The sequence below is a fragment of the Podarcis muralis genome, chromosome 11 (assembly GCF_964188315.1).
Source record: "Podarcis muralis chromosome 11, rPodMur119.hap1.1, whole genome shotgun sequence".
In the NCBI taxonomy this organism is placed as follows: Eukaryota; Metazoa; Chordata; class Lepidosauria; order Squamata; family Lacertidae; genus Podarcis; species Podarcis muralis.
In genome coordinates, this window is record NC_135665.1 from 36,049,848 (window position 1) to 36,067,040 (window position 17,193).

The 17,193-nt window shown below is 41.2% G+C and overlaps 1 protein-coding gene and 1 long non-coding RNA gene across 6 annotated transcripts; one reads left to right on the top strand and one right to left on the bottom strand.

Moving 5' to 3' along the window:
- Positions 1–1,460: 1,460 nt before the first annotated feature.
- CCDC125 (coiled-coil domain containing 125) lies at positions 1,461–16,859 on the bottom strand. 5 transcript variants are annotated; one of them, XM_028749005.2, is made up of 12 exons: positions 16,709–16,859; positions 13,266–13,504; positions 11,321–11,379; positions 10,822–10,908; positions 10,367–10,444; positions 9,606–9,691; positions 9,426–9,508; positions 8,301–8,416; positions 7,556–7,663; positions 5,958–6,132; positions 4,524–4,657; positions 1,461–4,418 (listed from the first exon to the last, which is right to left on the bottom strand). In XM_028749005.2, exons 2-12 carry the CDS (start codon positions 13,408–13,410, stop codon positions 4,077–4,079), a joined length of 1,413 nt encoding a protein of 470 aa, XP_028604838.2. In that variant the 5' UTR covers positions 13,411–13,504; positions 16,709–16,859; the 3' UTR covers positions 1,461–4,076. The 5 variants fall into 5 exon arrangements, with proteins under 5 accessions (XP_028604838.2, XP_028604835.2, XP_028604837.2 ...); XM_028749002.2 differs by having other exon boundaries at positions 13,089–13,504; XM_028749004.2 differs by having other exon boundaries at positions 13,089–13,449; positions 16,709–16,803.
- Positions 6,128–8,442, top strand: LOC144329214 (uncharacterized). Its single transcript, XR_013394676.1, has 2 exons — positions 6,128–7,096; positions 8,086–8,442. It is a non-coding gene; the product is annotated as an uncharacterized LOC144329214 (long non-coding RNA).
- Positions 16,860–17,193: the final 334 nt, after the last annotated feature.

Here is a 17,193-nt window from a genome sequence, read left to right on the forward strand (position 1 = left end):
CCTCCGTCTACTGTCCTCCCTTCAAGGTCCTTGCCTTCCCCTATTGTGATCCTTTTTAATCTTTTAAATGGACTTTGGTATCCGGCGGTGAAACGTCAAGCTCTTAAGAAAAGCAGGAGCGATCAGAAAGTGCGGCTTTGAAGGTCCTTTGGACGCTCGGGATCGCATGGAGCTATTTTAAAGGGGAAGGTGCCTTTGAGAATGTGCAGAGTACACGTAGCTGACCACTCAAAAGCCACAGCCGTCCCTGCACATTAGAGTTGGGCTTTTATTTAAGTGGCTGCTGAGCTATAGACACATATTTGTTTTCTAACTACATTTATTAGCTATCATTCAAAATGCATCATTTCCCTGTGACATATAAGCAACATAATCACTATCCTCATATCAGCACAAGCCTGATAGCTAAGGAGTGGACTTTTTTCTGAGGCAGCCACTAAGCTGAGGAGGTACAGTAAGATTGCAACTTACGTGGGGCTTGCCACTGCTAAAGCCAAAAACCGTGCATAGTCAAAACACATTGGGTTCAATGGTGGGTGGAATTGACAAAGTCATTTTTCTTGGAACCCCGCCCCCTTTTTATTTTTTGCTACACACATAAAGCTTAATGTGCACAAGTATTCCTGGCATCTTTGTTGCACAGCTGTCCTATGCTGAAGACACACCCTATTAATTAATCACCCAAGTTTAGCTGAATGTTGGAAGATTTAGGACATAGCACTATGGAATTTGCTCCCACAAAAAAAGGATTAGACAAATGCACAGAGAATAAGATTATCAAGAGCAACTAGCCATGATGACTATGTTCTGTGTCCACTTTTGGGGGGAGTATGGCTAAATAGTAGCAGGTGGTAAGAATCACAAGTGGGCAGAATGCTGTTACACTCAGGTCTTGTTTGCGGGTTTCCCATAGGCAGCTGGTTGGCCACTTTGAGAACAGAATGCTGGACTAGATGGGCCATCGGCCTGATCCAGCAGGCACTTATGTTCAGTGCTGCAAAACATAATTCTAAATAAATACATTGTGTTCTGAACAAACTGTAGCAAATATTACTTCTTCAACATACCAAAATATTACAGAATATTTTGGCAAACTCTCAGCTTGGGAGTGTAAATATAATTCATTAATATTCAGCTTTAATTGTTTGCATTTCTGTATGACTGAAGTGTTGAAAGGAAGTCATGCCTAATTACTTCATCACTTTCCCCAAATAATTGTTTTTGTTTACAGCAGCACATCCTAAACCTTCAGGCTTGATAATCTAATCTAATAGTCAGAATTATGTTAAAGTTTGTGAAAATATTTATTTGCTTTTAATGGCTTTTGGTAAAATAACATCAGACGATGAAGAAACCATCTGTTTGCAGGTTATACTCATGTGCAATAGAAAACTTAATTTTGTTTTTAAGATGCACAGTGCAGTATTTCAAGGTCATAATCAGTTTTAATTGCCAGCAAATATATTTTAATAATTTGAATTTATTTATTTAACAAAAATTATAGTTTGATTGTCGTAAAGACAATAAATATTAAAATTATAAATAAAACATGTAAACAATTTAAAACATTTTAAATTAATTAAAATGAACAGTAAAACACATCAACATTTGGATAAGCTTGTCTAAATACAAATGTTTTAAGTGGGTACAGTAAAGAGTGCAAATCAACATATATTGATAAACGGAAGGTGTTAGGCCATATGTAGTCTGAAGACTGTATTAAGCACAGGAGCTGAAAATTAGGGGTTTAGATTACTAGAGTGCTTATCTAAGGCAACTGGGACTGTGCAGAGCAGGGATTTAAAAAAAATAAATGCAAAATGATTTAGGAGGAAGTGGAATTGCCCCACTTGAGAGTTCCAAGAACTTTGTGACAGTAAGAACTGTTTAGCAGTGGAAACAGACTCCCAGATGAGGTGGTGGACTCTCCTTCCTTGGAGGTTTTTAATAAGATGTTAGATGGCCATCTGTCATTTAGTTGGCATTCTTGCACTGCAAGGGGGACTGGATGATTCCCAGGATCCCTTCCAACTCTACGATTTTTGAATGATAACCAAATCTGCACTTAAATCCCTTCTGCAAAATACTAATATTCTGGCAGCATCCTGTGCCACTACAGATGCATATGGCTGACTGTCCCTCCTTAGAAACACTGCAGAACAGTTAAGTAGAAGGGCTATTATGGGCCCCTCCCTCCCCCCAGCCTGGAGTGATTAAGTGGAGGAACAGGTTGCTCCTGTTTGTGAGAACGTGGCCTTTGTTTCTGTTGTTGCACCACAGTTTGCAGCAGATGGGCCCTGAAAGGGAGAGTATCACCATTCGCTTTTCATTGTACAACAAGTAATTTATGCAGACACCTGCTCTTTTTTTTGCTTTTTTTTTTGGAGAAATCCTCTGTAAGTTTTCACACTCACCAGTGATAAGAAGAGTATTATTCTGGGTGGGTTCCCCCCCCCCCTTTTGTATCCTCTCAGCACATACAAATAATGAGTGAAGACAAACAAGACATTTTGTTTAGTTCACAACATTTGGCTGCTGCCAAAGAGCTTTCCCTGTAGTTTATTTGTCACAGTTATGGGAACAAATTGGAACCGGTCCTTGGCTTTAAGATCTACAGCTGCTCCAATTACATCTAAATGTGCTTGTTAGTCCAGATTAAAATGGCAGCAGGAGACCAGAGCTTTAGACTCCAAAAGAAAACAAATCTAGCTTCAAAATTAAGACTGCTGTGTACAAGGGAGCATGCAGCAGCTTTTACGGTGAAAATTGGCTTCAAAAACCTGATTGGTACAACTGCCAAAAGCTGTGGGTTTATCCACTCTGAAGTGCTAAATGTGTTTTGTTACCTAAATATGTGGCTGACTTAACATTGTAGCTAATATCTTAAATCAGGGGTCAGCAACATTTTTCAGCCATGGGCCAGTCCACCATCCCTCAGACCATGTTGGGGGCTGGACTATATTTTTTGAGGGGGAAATGAACGAATTCCTATGTCCCACAAGTAACCCAGAGATGCTTTTAAATAAAAGCACACATTCTACTCATTTAAAAACACCAGGCAGGCCCAACAAATAACCCAGAGATGCATTTTAAATAAAAGGACACATTCTACTCATGTAAAAACACGCTGATTCCCAGACCGTCCACAGGGCGGATTTAGAAGGCGATTGGGCCGCATCCGGCCCATGGGCCTTTGGTTGCCTACCCCTGTCTTAAATAAAAGCCACTTTAAAGTCCCTAGCATGTAAAAATGTTACCCTTCCCCAGTTGGAGGAGGGATTTGTTCCCCTTAATACATGTGACTATGTCAAAATAAGGGATGTATGAGTGCTAAGGAGACTGTTCTGTCAGCACAGGATTTATCTTTGTACAACAAAATCCCCCCCTATCTATTCTGAAGGTTCCCCAAGCCTCCAGAGTAAATTTGGGGGCAGTGGGATGTACACGAGGAGAGTCATCTCCTTACACTAGTTCTAATCCTTGCATTTGCACTTTTATTTAGTTGAATACTGCTCATAGTTTTGACACACTGTTAAATTATAAACAACATTCCTTATTTTTTAAAATAGCAGGCAATCCATTAATTTATGATCAGCAGAGAAAAAAGTTGTACCCAACTTGCTAAACCATACATCAGAACTGACCCACTGAAATTAATGGACTTAAAAGTCTACTGATTTTAGTGGATCTAGTCCCTATGTACGTATGTACAGAATCTCTTTATCTTATAGTAAACATTCCCATAGAATAGAAGTTCGTTCATTCGATGGTGAAATAGTGCTTTCAAAAATACATCTGCCCCCAATTCCATCATAGCATAAAATACACAGGCATTACGTACAAGCAAACTATTTACAAATGTGCGGGACGCGGGTGGCGCTGTGGGTAAAACCTCAGCGCCTAGGACTTGCCGATCGCATGGTCGGCGGTTTGAATCCCCGCGGAGGGGTGAGCTCCCGTCGTTCGGTCCCAGCTCCTGCCCACCTAGCAGTTCGAAAGCATTAAAGAGGTGTGTTGCCTGTGTCATCCCTGCCCCCTTCGAGGCTCTACCCTCCCCTGTAGAGCAGTCAGTATTTTCAGTTTTGATCAGCTGCTTCCTCTGTTGAATGCACATAATTTTCTTCAGGTGTTGGGGAACAAGAACTTTTAGACGTACAGTTCAGCATTCTGGTGGGAGATGTGTGGGAAATAGAGCAGGAGCAATCTTGAGCACCGCATGTCTGGCAACTCGAACACACAGGAAGAGCTGACTTTGGGGGCTGTGAATCATCTTTGCACTGATTACTGCTAAGAGCAAGCTCTTCTGAAAATCTGCTTTCCTTATTCTGCTGCAAACTATCTTCTTTCTCTTCCAGGGCACGAGCAAGCATATAACTAACTTTTCTTTGATGGGCCAAAGCTTCCTCCTTATCATTCAGCTGTAAAAATCAATAAAAAATAAAAACAAACAGTGTATATTTATTTTTACAAAGATAAAAGAACACCATTAATATGCCCTCTATGAATCCATACAAGTCACCAACCGAGTCTATCAGCATCCTAATGATTTCCTGTGGATTATCCAATTCTTCTATTTTCTTGCTGTCAGCTCCAGAAGCAAGCATGCCCATCAATTTTCTCCCCAAGCTTTTCCTATTCCCTTGAAATGTGAAAGCACCTGAGGGGGAAAAATAACATTCACATTTAAGTCCTGATCTTTGAGACATTCTAAACACAACCACCTTTTTAAAGTCCAAATAAAATTAAGCCTAAAACAAATATACCACTGGAAAACTGAGGCTGTTACCAAACGAAAATAATTGGCGCACATCTATAATCCAGCTTCCAAAAGTACACATGCTTTTTGGTGGTGACTGCTACACTTTTAATAGACAAAATAATAACCAGCACAGATAGAACAAAAAGAATAGAGCAAAATGTTCTGCAGAACAGTGGAGTGCTAGTAATGAAGGCCAAAATATGCTGATCTTAGATAAAATGTTTTGAATCTTCATTCTAAAATAGTTATTCATAGTCTGTTACAGGGATAGCTAATGCAGTGCCCTCCAAACGTTGTTGGGCTCGGACTCCCATTAATCCCACTTGGCAAAACCAAAGGCCAGGGATGATTGGCGCTCCAAAGGTTGGCTACCCCTGCTCTACTATTAAGCTCCAATGTCCTATCAGCACCAGAAAGGCAATAATACAGGGGTGAGAAGAGAAGAAATGTATGCAGGTGTTTGAAAGAGAGAGGAGAAATTGCAATAAACTGGGAGTAAATTATATGAACTCCAAAAAGGAAACAAACTGTTTATTACTTTAGTTCACTCACTGGTGGATGAATCCTCTCCCATCATTCAAAATACTCATTTTTCAAAGCAGATTGCAATCATAAGATCACACTTTTATCATATTGAATATCACCACATGCAAATTATACATGTGCCAGAAAAATGCTTCCTATGGTCTTTTAACTTAACATTTATTTTATTGGACATAACCCAGCATATTTAATACCACCACCACTAGTTTGGAGAGATTACTCCATAATTTTTCATAGCTGTTTCCCTGTAAAGACCCAGATAATGAATAAGTGAGATTCAGAAGGTTTCAAATAAGATATCCTGAACTTTGGCTGTGATGTTTGAACAAGACCATTGTGTTTTGAGGTGATATTTAAAAGTTCTCTCTTTGATGATGTTATCTGTGATGGCTCATTGATCTACTGCTCTTCATGAGATGAGCAGTAATCAAGCAATTAATATGCATGAACCAGCCTTAAATTCTCTTGGTAGGGACTGCTTTGCTACTCTGTATGCATGCAGCATGGTTAGCTACTATGAAATTCAGGTCAGCAAATGTATGATGTCAAACAGTAGGTTTTAGGTTTATTCGAATAGGTTTTATTCAAAACAAAAACTGCAAATTCCGGGCTGCTTTCAGTACCACTGAGAATCATGCAGCATGGAGAAAATTACCATCATCTTTTATGTTTTTCCAGTTGAATCGTTTCTTGTCTTTTCTGCAGATCTTATTCATCTGTGCGAGTCCCAGAGCCTGGTCCCTCCTCCGCATCAGCTGCTGCTCAAATGCAATTCTGAAGGCATCTGCCATAATATATGCTTCTTCTTTACTCTTCTTCAGAAGCTCAAACTATGTTGTTGTTTTTTAAGATTGAGAGAAGGTTCAGATGAGGTTCAAAAAAAGAGTGAATGAATCCACATTTTGGAGCTTTTTCAGTCATCCAGTCCCAGTACATTGGTATGGCAACTGCTTCCCCAAATGAAGTAGAGCTACACACACACACACAGTCACTAGGTGACCAGAAAATTTAATTCTAACAATTGACTGGGAAAACCTCTAGTATACTCTGCCAGATTATTGACACTTAACAACAAAAATAAGAATACAAGTGGCTGTCCACACAGGGACGCACTTTGTTCTTTGTTTACCATGGAACTGGGCTACGCCTTGTGCTAGGATGCAGAATCAGTGGTAAGAGTACTAGAGTTGCTACAAAAATAAGTATCACCCACTGCTGCTCCCTACAAAATCCTCCTGCTTAGGCAGCAAACACACCCACACTTTTCTCTGTGTGGAACAGCAACCAAGAAAGCAGAGACAGACTTCTAGAAACAATTATTGGCTACCAAACCTCTCCTAGTTGCATGAATGGATTTCATCAGTTAGCCTAAAGAGGGCTGCACAAAGATAATGAAATGTGCCTACAAGAAAATGGCATTGATTCAGAAGAAACTTCTTCCATTAGAGAATGGGTAGGCAAAGTAAGGCCCACAGGCCAGATCAGGCCAAATTGCCTTCTGGATCCAGCCTGTGGACGGTCCGGGAATCGCTGTGTGGATCGCCAGCGTGCACATTCTTTCCCTCTTCCTCCCTCTCCCTCACATGGCGGCGCCTCAGCCTCCTCCCTCCCTCCTCCTGGCTTCTCCCTGCCCTGCCTAGAGGAGGAAGGAAGCTGGGCTTTGTTGGTGCCAGCAGCAGCAGTGCTTGAGCGGCTGCCATTTTAAGCAGCCGCTCTCCGGAGCCCTTTCGCATGCCGTTCATCGTCTCTCCGCCTCTGCCACCGCTGCCGGCCCCTGCTGCTTGCAAGACACAGGTAAGCAGCCACCAGGGCTCATGCTGCTCTTGCATCATCCCCCCCCCCAAAAAAAATAGTCTGGTCCCCCACAAGGTCTGAGGGACAGTGGACCGACCCCCTGCTGATAAAGTTTGCTGACCCCTGCATTAGAGCAAGAAGGATCCATCTTTGGATCCATCCCATTTTGTTTTCATAGGCTGCCCTTGTCTAAATATACTCTTATGCATTGGGCCGCTAATATGTATACAGTACATATATAAATAATAATAATAATAATAATAATAATAATAATAATAATAATAATACAAGTTTTAGATATCTGTCATCATCAAAAGGAAAATGCATTGACATATCAGTTGCCTAAACACTGTATTTTTAAGCCTGCATCATTTTGAACAATTTCACACATGGCAAGTGCCTTCTACACATCTTCATTACATGGGACAACAATGCTACTTTCAGTCCAAGCATAAATACCTCTTTTTTGAGCTGAAGCAGTTGTTTTCGAGTCGCCGCTGACATTTTTGCACAGGAGCATGGCTCTCCCTCAGGACCACTGCAAGTGCAGGCTCCAAGTACTGCCAGCTTCAAATTCAAATGCACACCATTCCATTATTGATTATTATTATTATTATTTACAAAACACAGAATAAGGGTAGACTTCTACATCTTCATACAAGTTATATTACTGGCTTGGATCCAGAGCGGCCCTTTAGAACAGAAGGACTGCTTCCATTTCCAGAAGTTACTACAATCTAATAGAAGTTCCCATTCATGAAAGGTAGAGACGAATTTCTCGTGATTCCCCTTCTGCCTCATGCACCTTCTTTCAGAGAATCCTCCAACTCTCATGGGAAGATTTTCGGGTAGTGTAGGGGGGATCAACGAAAAATCACCTCTCACCTATCCCCCACCCACCCCCAACATTCCATTACTGTAACTAAAATCAGTATCAAACTCCTTATGAGCTCTTGGGCTTTTCTATTTTCAATTTCTCCATTTCACAGCTCGAAAAAAGTTGTAGAAGATCAGCTCGGGGCAGACTGGTCTAGGAAGAAAGCGGGAGCGAGCAATGGTGTTTCATGAACTGGATAAGATCCCAAGTCCAAATGGTGGAGGGGAAATAGTAGCCGAAAGAACTGAAGCCTCTGCCCTTCCACTTCATTCTCAAAGTAACTGGTATCAGCAAAAGACTCAAACAAAGCAATTTTAATATACACACCTCAAGTCCTGTTATCTCTGTAAAACCACTCTTGCTAAGGGACATGTTCTCCTCAACAATCTTCCGCTGTTTTGCATCTAGGACAGCGAGAATCTCCAAGTACTGTTGTTCCAAAACTGTAAAATTAAATATTGAGCAAGGAAACAGTTTGTGAACTTTCCAATCAGCTTCTTTTGCTTCAAATCCTCACTTACGTAATTTTAAAATTTAATAGGGTTTGATTCTTCATTTACTAACTTGTGGGATATACACAAAATAAAGGAGCTTAATTTCTGAACAAAGAGCTTAAGCTCGCCTACAAGTTTATGTTGGAAGCTTCCCTAGTCTCAGATTTTGTGGAATTGGTTGAGGTCACACACTAAGGAGGAAAAGGCTCTTTACAAAGCACTAGTTTTATAATCTCATATACTATGGACTGAAGATTCTGCATTTGAAGCAGGTTCGAAGCTGTGGTTTACTAAACTATGCTGAAATTATGTGTCAATAAGTGTTGCCAGAGGCAATATTAAACATTGAGGGCCAGTGATGGCATAGCGGCTTAGAGTGACAGATTAGGACTAGGGAGATTCAGGTTCAAATCCCTTCTCAGCTATGAAGCTCAATAGGTGACTTTCAGCCGCTTGCCATCTCACCTAGGCTACCTAGGCTACCTAGGTGAGTACATGACAATGCTAATCTTATTGCTAACTGCATCAACGCAACATGCAAAATCCTGAATTCCAGTATATTCAGTGGGTAAGAATGCATAATTTCAACATTATGCTTCTAAGCACGACGTGATGTTCAAATCCTTTCAAGAGTACAAACAAAAGTTTAAGACTAAGACATTATGTCTAAATGATTTGAAGAACTTTACAATTATATGTTTTAACAACTTGCATTTTGGAAAATACATTTGTTTAACTTACTCTTGGAATATCTTGTTTCTTTTGTGACTTACAATGCAATGGCCTTTGGCTAAAAACAATAAATATTGGACTAATATATTCTGCATGATAGAAAGTTAAACTGAACACAGTACACTTTTCAAAAAAGATTAGTCTTTGCTTTTTTGCATCTAAGACAAAGGTAAGAAACACAATTTCTTTAAAAGGCAAAGAACTGAAAAAGGTGGAGCATACTTACATTCATTTTCAGACTTTAGTGTTTTAACTTCATCAGTTTTCAATTTCAGTGTTTCCTTAAGTGCAGCATTTTCACAATAAATTCTGTTGACAATGGCAACAAATGAAATGTTTTTAAATCATACCTCAAACGTATGCTTCTATATATCGCAAAACTGAGGTATTACTTTGGTATATATACCTGTCATATTTTTCTGCCCAAGACTCTTCTGTATTTTTGAATTTCTCCTGATTAATTTTTATTTCCCACTGTAGAACATTTATTTCCTATAAACAGTAAAATGTTAATATTAGAAGAAAGCAGGATATTCCATAATTTGAACATTCCAAACACCCCTGACTGTGGACTTAGTGCTCTCCTGTTCACTTTTCCTGATGAAATCTAGGATTGCAGTCAATTGTTTGTCTAAAAATACTGAGTCAGCAACTTTAGATAACTACTGATGAAAGACAAAATGTCTAGGAATGTTCTATGTATCCACACATTCATGCAATCAGTCTACTGCATTAATGTGAAAATCGATTTTCTAGTTTTCACTATTGTGGAGAAAAACTTGAAAATCTGTGGGCACAGTGTTCGCTAAAAGAGAAGAATCAAATAGTTCTTCCCATGGAAAAAAAACTCTGTGATCTGAAATCTCCTAATTATACAGACTCATCTTTTCCAATAATTATTCCAGCAAACTATTACAACTGTACTAAATAAAATATTGTAAATAAAAGACAAATCAACAAACATGTGCAGTGCAGTGCCATGCATATTTACTGAGAAGTAAATTGCAGTGTTCAGTGGATCTTTTTGCCCAGTAAGGACTGTAGTCTTAAGCATGCTTAGTCCATTGAAATCAAGTATGTTTTGGATTTTTGCTTTAGGGCTGCAATCCCATACACATCTCAGCTATTTTTGCCCCTCTTCAGAGAAAGAATAAGGTATAGTCTTACCTTTTCTAAAGCTCTCTTCTGCTGCTCTGTTTTTTTAAATACTGCTTTAGTATGACAAGTGGCTTTATCCAGCACTGCCTGAGAAATAAAATTTTTAAAAGCTGAACTATTATGTCTCGCATAATATTATGTCTCGCAGATCATGCTAAAAGTGAAAACATATGTATCAATCACTGGCAGACTTTGAGCTCTCAAATTTCAGAGCCTCCCCACTGCCTCTCACACTCTCATACAACACTGTTATGGCGCCCCCTGCAGCGCAGAACCCAGTGCATCTGAACTGGTCGCGCTACCCTAAAACTGCCTCTGCATCAATTAAGGAACCGGTCACCAATGTAAGTAATAAAACCATTAACAGTGAAGAACAGCTATCTCATTTGCATAACAGTACATGTACAATTTGAAAAATGCTACATTACAAATTTCATGTAAATTCATATATATTAGTAAGTTACCATGCTCTGCAGAATTTTTAGTGCTTGCTCTTTGCCTTCAAGTTGTCTTTGAGATGCTTCCAATTCAACTCTTAAAACTTCTATTTCCTGGGTATGAATAAAGTCACGTTGAGTAAACAAAAATATTGGCATCATACAGAGACTTTCTGCTATGTGTGGATGGTACACCCGCTTGTGTGATTGAAAGGATTTCTCCCTCAGGCTGCAGCCCCATCTCCACACCATATCCCACACTGTTCTGGAGGGTTCCCTGGCCAGCAGGAGAGGCTCCTGCTTAAACCATCAACCAAGGCAACCAAGGCGGCTTCAGTGCCAGAACCAGGCCTAAAGCCAGACCAAAATGGATCCAGAAAATCCACTTCCTCCAAATATGGGTGAAGCTGGACTTCTACTCTCTCAACACCTTGCCCCATACTTGCTATTGCTTCTGGGTCTAGGGACACCCTATTAGTGAGAAAAATAAGGTTCCAAATTAAGTCTTACCAAGACAGGCACTTACCTCTTCAGCTTCTTGAAGGTGTTGTATTAATTCTTCATTTGATGCCTCAGAGTTAGTTTCTGTGTGCATTCATAATAGAAAAAGCGTCCTGGTTTGAAACTAATAGGATGGCATGCTTATTTCTAAGTGCTTATTTAAAACATTAAAAAAAGAACTTGAAAAGCACCAGCTGTTTCTCAAAACTATGTTTGGTAATTTGCCCTCCCCTTGCACTTTTATGCAATAAGCATTTAATAGACCACCTCTTAAGTTTCAAGAAATAGCAGCTGATTATTGGAAGGAGATAAAAAACCCACATTGGGCATCTCCCAATGGCGGAGGGGGGGGGGGAAAGGATGCAAAAAAACTTTAGATCAAAAGGTAAAGTTAAATCAACACTAACTTATTTAATGGCTAACCACACAATTGTTTGTCTCCATGCTGAGCTGTCCAGCACATGAGGTGCAGTAAAACACCCGACTCAGGCAATGAAGACAAAAGAGATGGCTCTCTGTCCACACTACTGCTTCCAGAAAACACACACACACACACACACACACACACACACACACACACACACACACCCCACTGGCAAGAGGCAGGCATTCTGGTTTGCAGAGAATGCTTTGCGGAACAGCTTGGCTCCCACCAACTTTGGTGAGAGCTGCAGCGTTCTAGCAGCAGAAGTGGTGAGGGCTGAGCCCATTCAGCAGATGGGGCAGGAGGCGGCAATTCCCGGTTTACCTCAGGTGGCAAAACGGGATGGGCCATCCATGTCTCCATGCATGCGTGGAACTATGTTTCAAGAGATGCATAAATAAAAGAAAAACTTGGGACACATGCACTCTAATGGAGATTCCTTAAAATAAAATAAAAGTAAAACTGAGGTGGAGAGGGGAGTTCACCAAAAGGCAAAGCAAGAAAGTGAAACATCAGAGAGCAGCAGACTTCTTTTAAAAAGGAACGAGGGGGGCGGGGGAATGCAATACTCAAAGGACAAATTTCAAAATAACTGCCTGCAACACTTGCACAGTCATAATCCATACAAAACTCCAATGTGCGCTGGAAGCAATAGTTTTCTGGGAGAAGGAAATTGTATTTCCTCAGCAACATCCAGTTATTGTTTTGAATATTTGAAAAATGAGTTTCCTCCCCAAAATGGACTCTCACTCATGTTACAATCCAGTGAGATGCGGCCTCGGAGATAAATGAGACTACATTAATCTCTTCCATGCTTGGAATCTACAAGCTGGGCTACATCATTAGAAGCCTAGCACCCAAATGGCTGAGTCAACAAGTAAGTGCTTAGTGTGCTGACTGATACACCAGTCCCCTGTACAGCATTGTTTACAACTTATATAAAGCCTTAAATACTGCCTCCTCTCCTCTCTTGTGATCCGCTGGAATCTCTAATTTTTTACAGGAAAACTCGTAAAACAGTATGTCTTAACAGATGCAAGGTCTAATATTTTGAATTCAGTTATTATAGCTTCTGTTTAAGTCAACATGCTTAAGCACACACAACTGGGTCAACACTATCCATCATACATATATCTTACATTCCTTATTTTTGTTTTGAACACCTATAGGTGAAACGCTCAGTATAACTGAAAATTTGAAACCAGCATTTTAGGTGGTACAATAAACTGTTTCGCCTGCTGCTCTATATTTGTTGTTCTGTGGTACTTACATGCTTTTGGAGATGTTTATGAATTAAGTATCTTAATAGCAACATTTACTATGAAGAATACTAAATGGTCCAAAAATTTGGATTGAACTAAAACCTTACCAGAGCTGTTTTGGCGGTTGCAGCTACGAAATGCATTGATTCCCATTTTTTTGACCGACGTGTCATTCAAACTGTTACACCTTGAGCAACGAAAAACTGTTGCATCACATTCTTCTCCTTTTTTTGGCAGCATAAACGGACTGAAGCTTTTCCTTGCTGAACCTCTTCTAGGCATACCTGGGTGTATGTTGAAGCTTTCTGGTTCATACATATCACTTTGCCTTCTAATGAGTCCATTTCCCAAATCTCCACATGCCATGTCATCATCTTCACCTTCTGAGGTCATAACCAGTTTGTTCTGCAATGACACTGCTTCACTCATTGGCAACACAAATAGCTTCTTATTTCAAGCTAGCAGTGCCTTTGTTAAAATACAAAAGCTTTGTTTAAACACAAACACGTCAGGGAAAGTTGTGCTGGAAAATAAATTAATAAAAACGAATAATTATGTTATAACAAAACTAAAGATGTCTTGGTTTTTTTTAACAGAAACAGTCATTTCTAGACAGCAGCAAATAGTTTTTTTACACTGTACTAAGATTTTCCTAAATAACCCATGCTTCTTGTCGAAGAGATTACTAATTACAGGAAGCATTTCCTGCAAATTAAACACATGTATTGTTAGTACTGATTTCAAAGCACGACTGCAAAATAAGATTCCAAGAACTTAAAAGCATATCAGTGTAATCTTATGCCTTGCTGGCAGGACCATAAACACACCCAGCCACTTTGTTTACTTTAAAATGTAATAAAAAAGAAAGCATTGTTTAACTTACAATCCAACAACTGCAAAAGTCACATCAAGACCTATGTGGAATTGAGTTCTTGTATGAAACATGCATATTACACTATGTTATTGCTTTCCTAATTCTCTTTAATAGAATCCAGCCATTTATAACATCCTCACAAAGGAACTCTGAATACTTGGCTGCTTTTTTTTTTAGCAAATAATGTTAAGAGGAAGCATTTATAGAAAACCTTCTCTTCATTAAAAATGTCTTCTTATGCTGTTTTTGCACACGGACATTTAACTTTAGTAAACCATTTTGAATGTGTGCTGCTTGTTTTAAGAAAATAAAATGGAACTTCTGTTCACCTACCCTTTAGAGATTGATTTAGACAAAAATATAGTGATAGGAAGAGCTTGTTTTCTGCACATCCATTGTAAATCTCACAGTATGAACCAAGGTGATGAGTAACATCATGTATACATTGTCCCATAACGCTTACAATTTAGGCACACTTAATTTGGGGTGTCAGGGACGGAAGCTAGTTTGTTAACATGTAGCCTTAGTTGGTCTCTAAGGTGCTACTGGACAATTTTTAATTTTTTAAAAGAAAATTGCCTGCCTCAGACCAACACAGCTACCTACCTGAATCTAGAAATATAGAATCACAGAATCATAGAATTGTAGAGTTGGAAGGGACCTGGAGGATCATCCACTTCAACCCCCTGCAGTGCAGGAATATGCAGCTGTCCCATACAGGGATCAAACCTGCAACCTTAGGGTTATCAGAACCACACTTGTATCAACAAAAAGCATTAAGCACTGCTCATTTCTCATTAGAATGCCACACAGTTAGTTTTATATTTGAAACAACAAGCATTTTATATTTATCAAGTACACAATGAGCAAAACATATTTATCTGCAGGTATAAACCACAGAGCCTAGGGCTTGCCGATCAGAAGGTCAGCGGTTCAAATCCCTATGACGGGGTGAGCTCCCGTTGCTTGATCCCTGCTCCTACCAAAAGCAGTTCAAAATCATGCCCAAAAGTGCAAGTAGATAAATAGGTACCACTCTGGTGGGAAGGTAAACGGCGTTTCTATGCGCTGCTCTGGTTCGCTAGCCACATGACCCGGAAGCTGTCTATGGACAAACGCCGATTCCCTCGGCCTATAGAGTAAGATGAGCGCCGCAACCCCAGAGTTGTCTGCGACTGGACCTAATGGTCAGGGGTCCCTTTACCTTTACTTATATAGCTAGCAGGTAAGTGGCTGTGGCTCAGTGATAGAGCATCTGCTTTCCATGCAAAAGATCCCAGGCTTCATCCCCAGCACCTCTAGGTAGGGCTGGGAGAGAGGCTTGTTTGAAATCCAGAATTGCTCCCAATCAGAGCATACAATGTTGAGCTAGATGGACCCATTGTCTGACTCACTATAAGGCAGTTTCCTGATGTCTTAACATTCCATGGTGGATCCAATACAGTGGTACCTCGGGTTAAATACTTAATTCGTTCCGGAGGTTCGTACTTAACCTGAAACTGTTCTTAACCTGAAGCACCACTTTAGCTAATGGGGCCTCCTGCTGCTGCCACGCCGCCGGAGCACAATTTCTGTTCTTATCCTGAAGCAAAGTTCTTAACCTGAGGTAATATTTCTGGGTTAGCGGAGTCTGTAACTTGAAGCGTATGTAATCCGAGGTACCACTGGATTGCAAAACACCCCTTATTGCTGCATAACTACACAGCAACAGGCATTTTATATTTATAATGTACACAGTTATAGGATTCTTCATATTTATGTACAGTGGTACCTCGGGTTACATACGCTTCAGGTTACAGACTCTGCTATCCCAGAATATTACCTCAGGTTAAGAACTTTGCTTCAGGATGGGGACAGAAATTGCGCTCCAGCAGCGCGGCAGCAGCAGGAGGCCCCATTAGCTAAAGTGGTGCTTCAGGTTAAGAACAGTTTCAGGTTAAGTATGGACCACCGGAACGAATTAAGTACTTAACCTGAGGTACTACTGTTCAGTTGTAGCTGGCAGAAAAGCCAAAAATGCATGGACCCAAGATTACAGAACATACCTTATCATACAATGGGTCCCCTTTGCTTATTTTAGGGGCTTCCCAGAATAAAGAACTTATCCTCTAATTATCTCTTTCATGGGTAGCTCTGTTGACTAGAGTGTGATGCTGACAATGTCAAGGTTGCGTGTTCGATCTTGCCTAAGGGCCAGCTGCATATTCCTGCCTTGCAGGGGGATAGACTAGATGATTCCCAGGGTCCCTTCCAACTCTGTGATTCCATCTATCAATTATGACAACACCTTAAGCAGGGCTTTGTCTTCTGTCCCCCCCCCCCCCTTAAAAAAGCTCATGCCCAACCAACATTCAACAGGTGCAGCTTTGAGCATCACTGGCGTCTCCGTACAGGGCAAAACTGTGGTCTGCTGAATGTCTCCCTTTGCTACCAATATTACAAGGCACAGGAAAGAACGGCAAGGAAAGCTCCCCGTCCGAGTTGCACAGGCAACGCAAAATGTCAGAGGGCGCCTGAGCCGAGCGCGCGCAGCTCCCGCCAACGCGAATTCTGACTAAAAAGAGACCGCGAAGCTTTACGAAGAAGTGTTCACGCACACGAAAGCTTACACCCAGAACAAACTTAGTTGGTCTCTAAGGTGCTACTGGACAATTTTTTAGTTTTTTTATTTATTTCCACTTTCACGAAAGAGCGCGTAGTACGAGCCTCCCGGGCTTCCCTCCGCGCCACATGCACAGAACCCCGACGCCCCACGGCTCGGCCCCTCCTCGGCCCCCCTTTCCCTCTCCCAAGGGGCCGCGCTTTCCAGAGCTGCGGACCTCCGCGCGCAAGCCAAGCCCGCCGCAGACCCACCTGGCCGGCGAGGCGAGCAGGGCTTCCTCCTTCCCTCCAGTCCAGCCGTCGCCCTTCCCGGTCCGTTCCTCTGTTCCTCCCGGCCTCCCTCCGGGGCAGGGCTTCACCTACCCGCCTACCCCAACTAGCCCTCCCTTCCCCGCAGCTAGAGGAGGAACCTGCAGAGTGGGCACGGTAATAGACAAAGCTTGTTGCAAATATCAATCTAACTGGCCCATTAGTTTTTGAGGCGCTGCCTACAAGCCTCTGTGCCGAACTAAGTTATACCGGTCTGCTGCGAGGCAGTGGGTTTTTTTTCGGGGGGGGGGTGTATTTATTTCATTGCCTTTATATACTTTTTTCCTCCAAGGAGCTCAAAGGGGCGTACGAGGTTCTCCCCAACAAACACCCTGTGAAGGCAGCGACTGGCCCAAGGTCAGCCCTAGTGCGCTTCATGGCTGAGTGGGGATTTGAACCCCAGCCTCCCAGGTCATGGTCCAACAGTA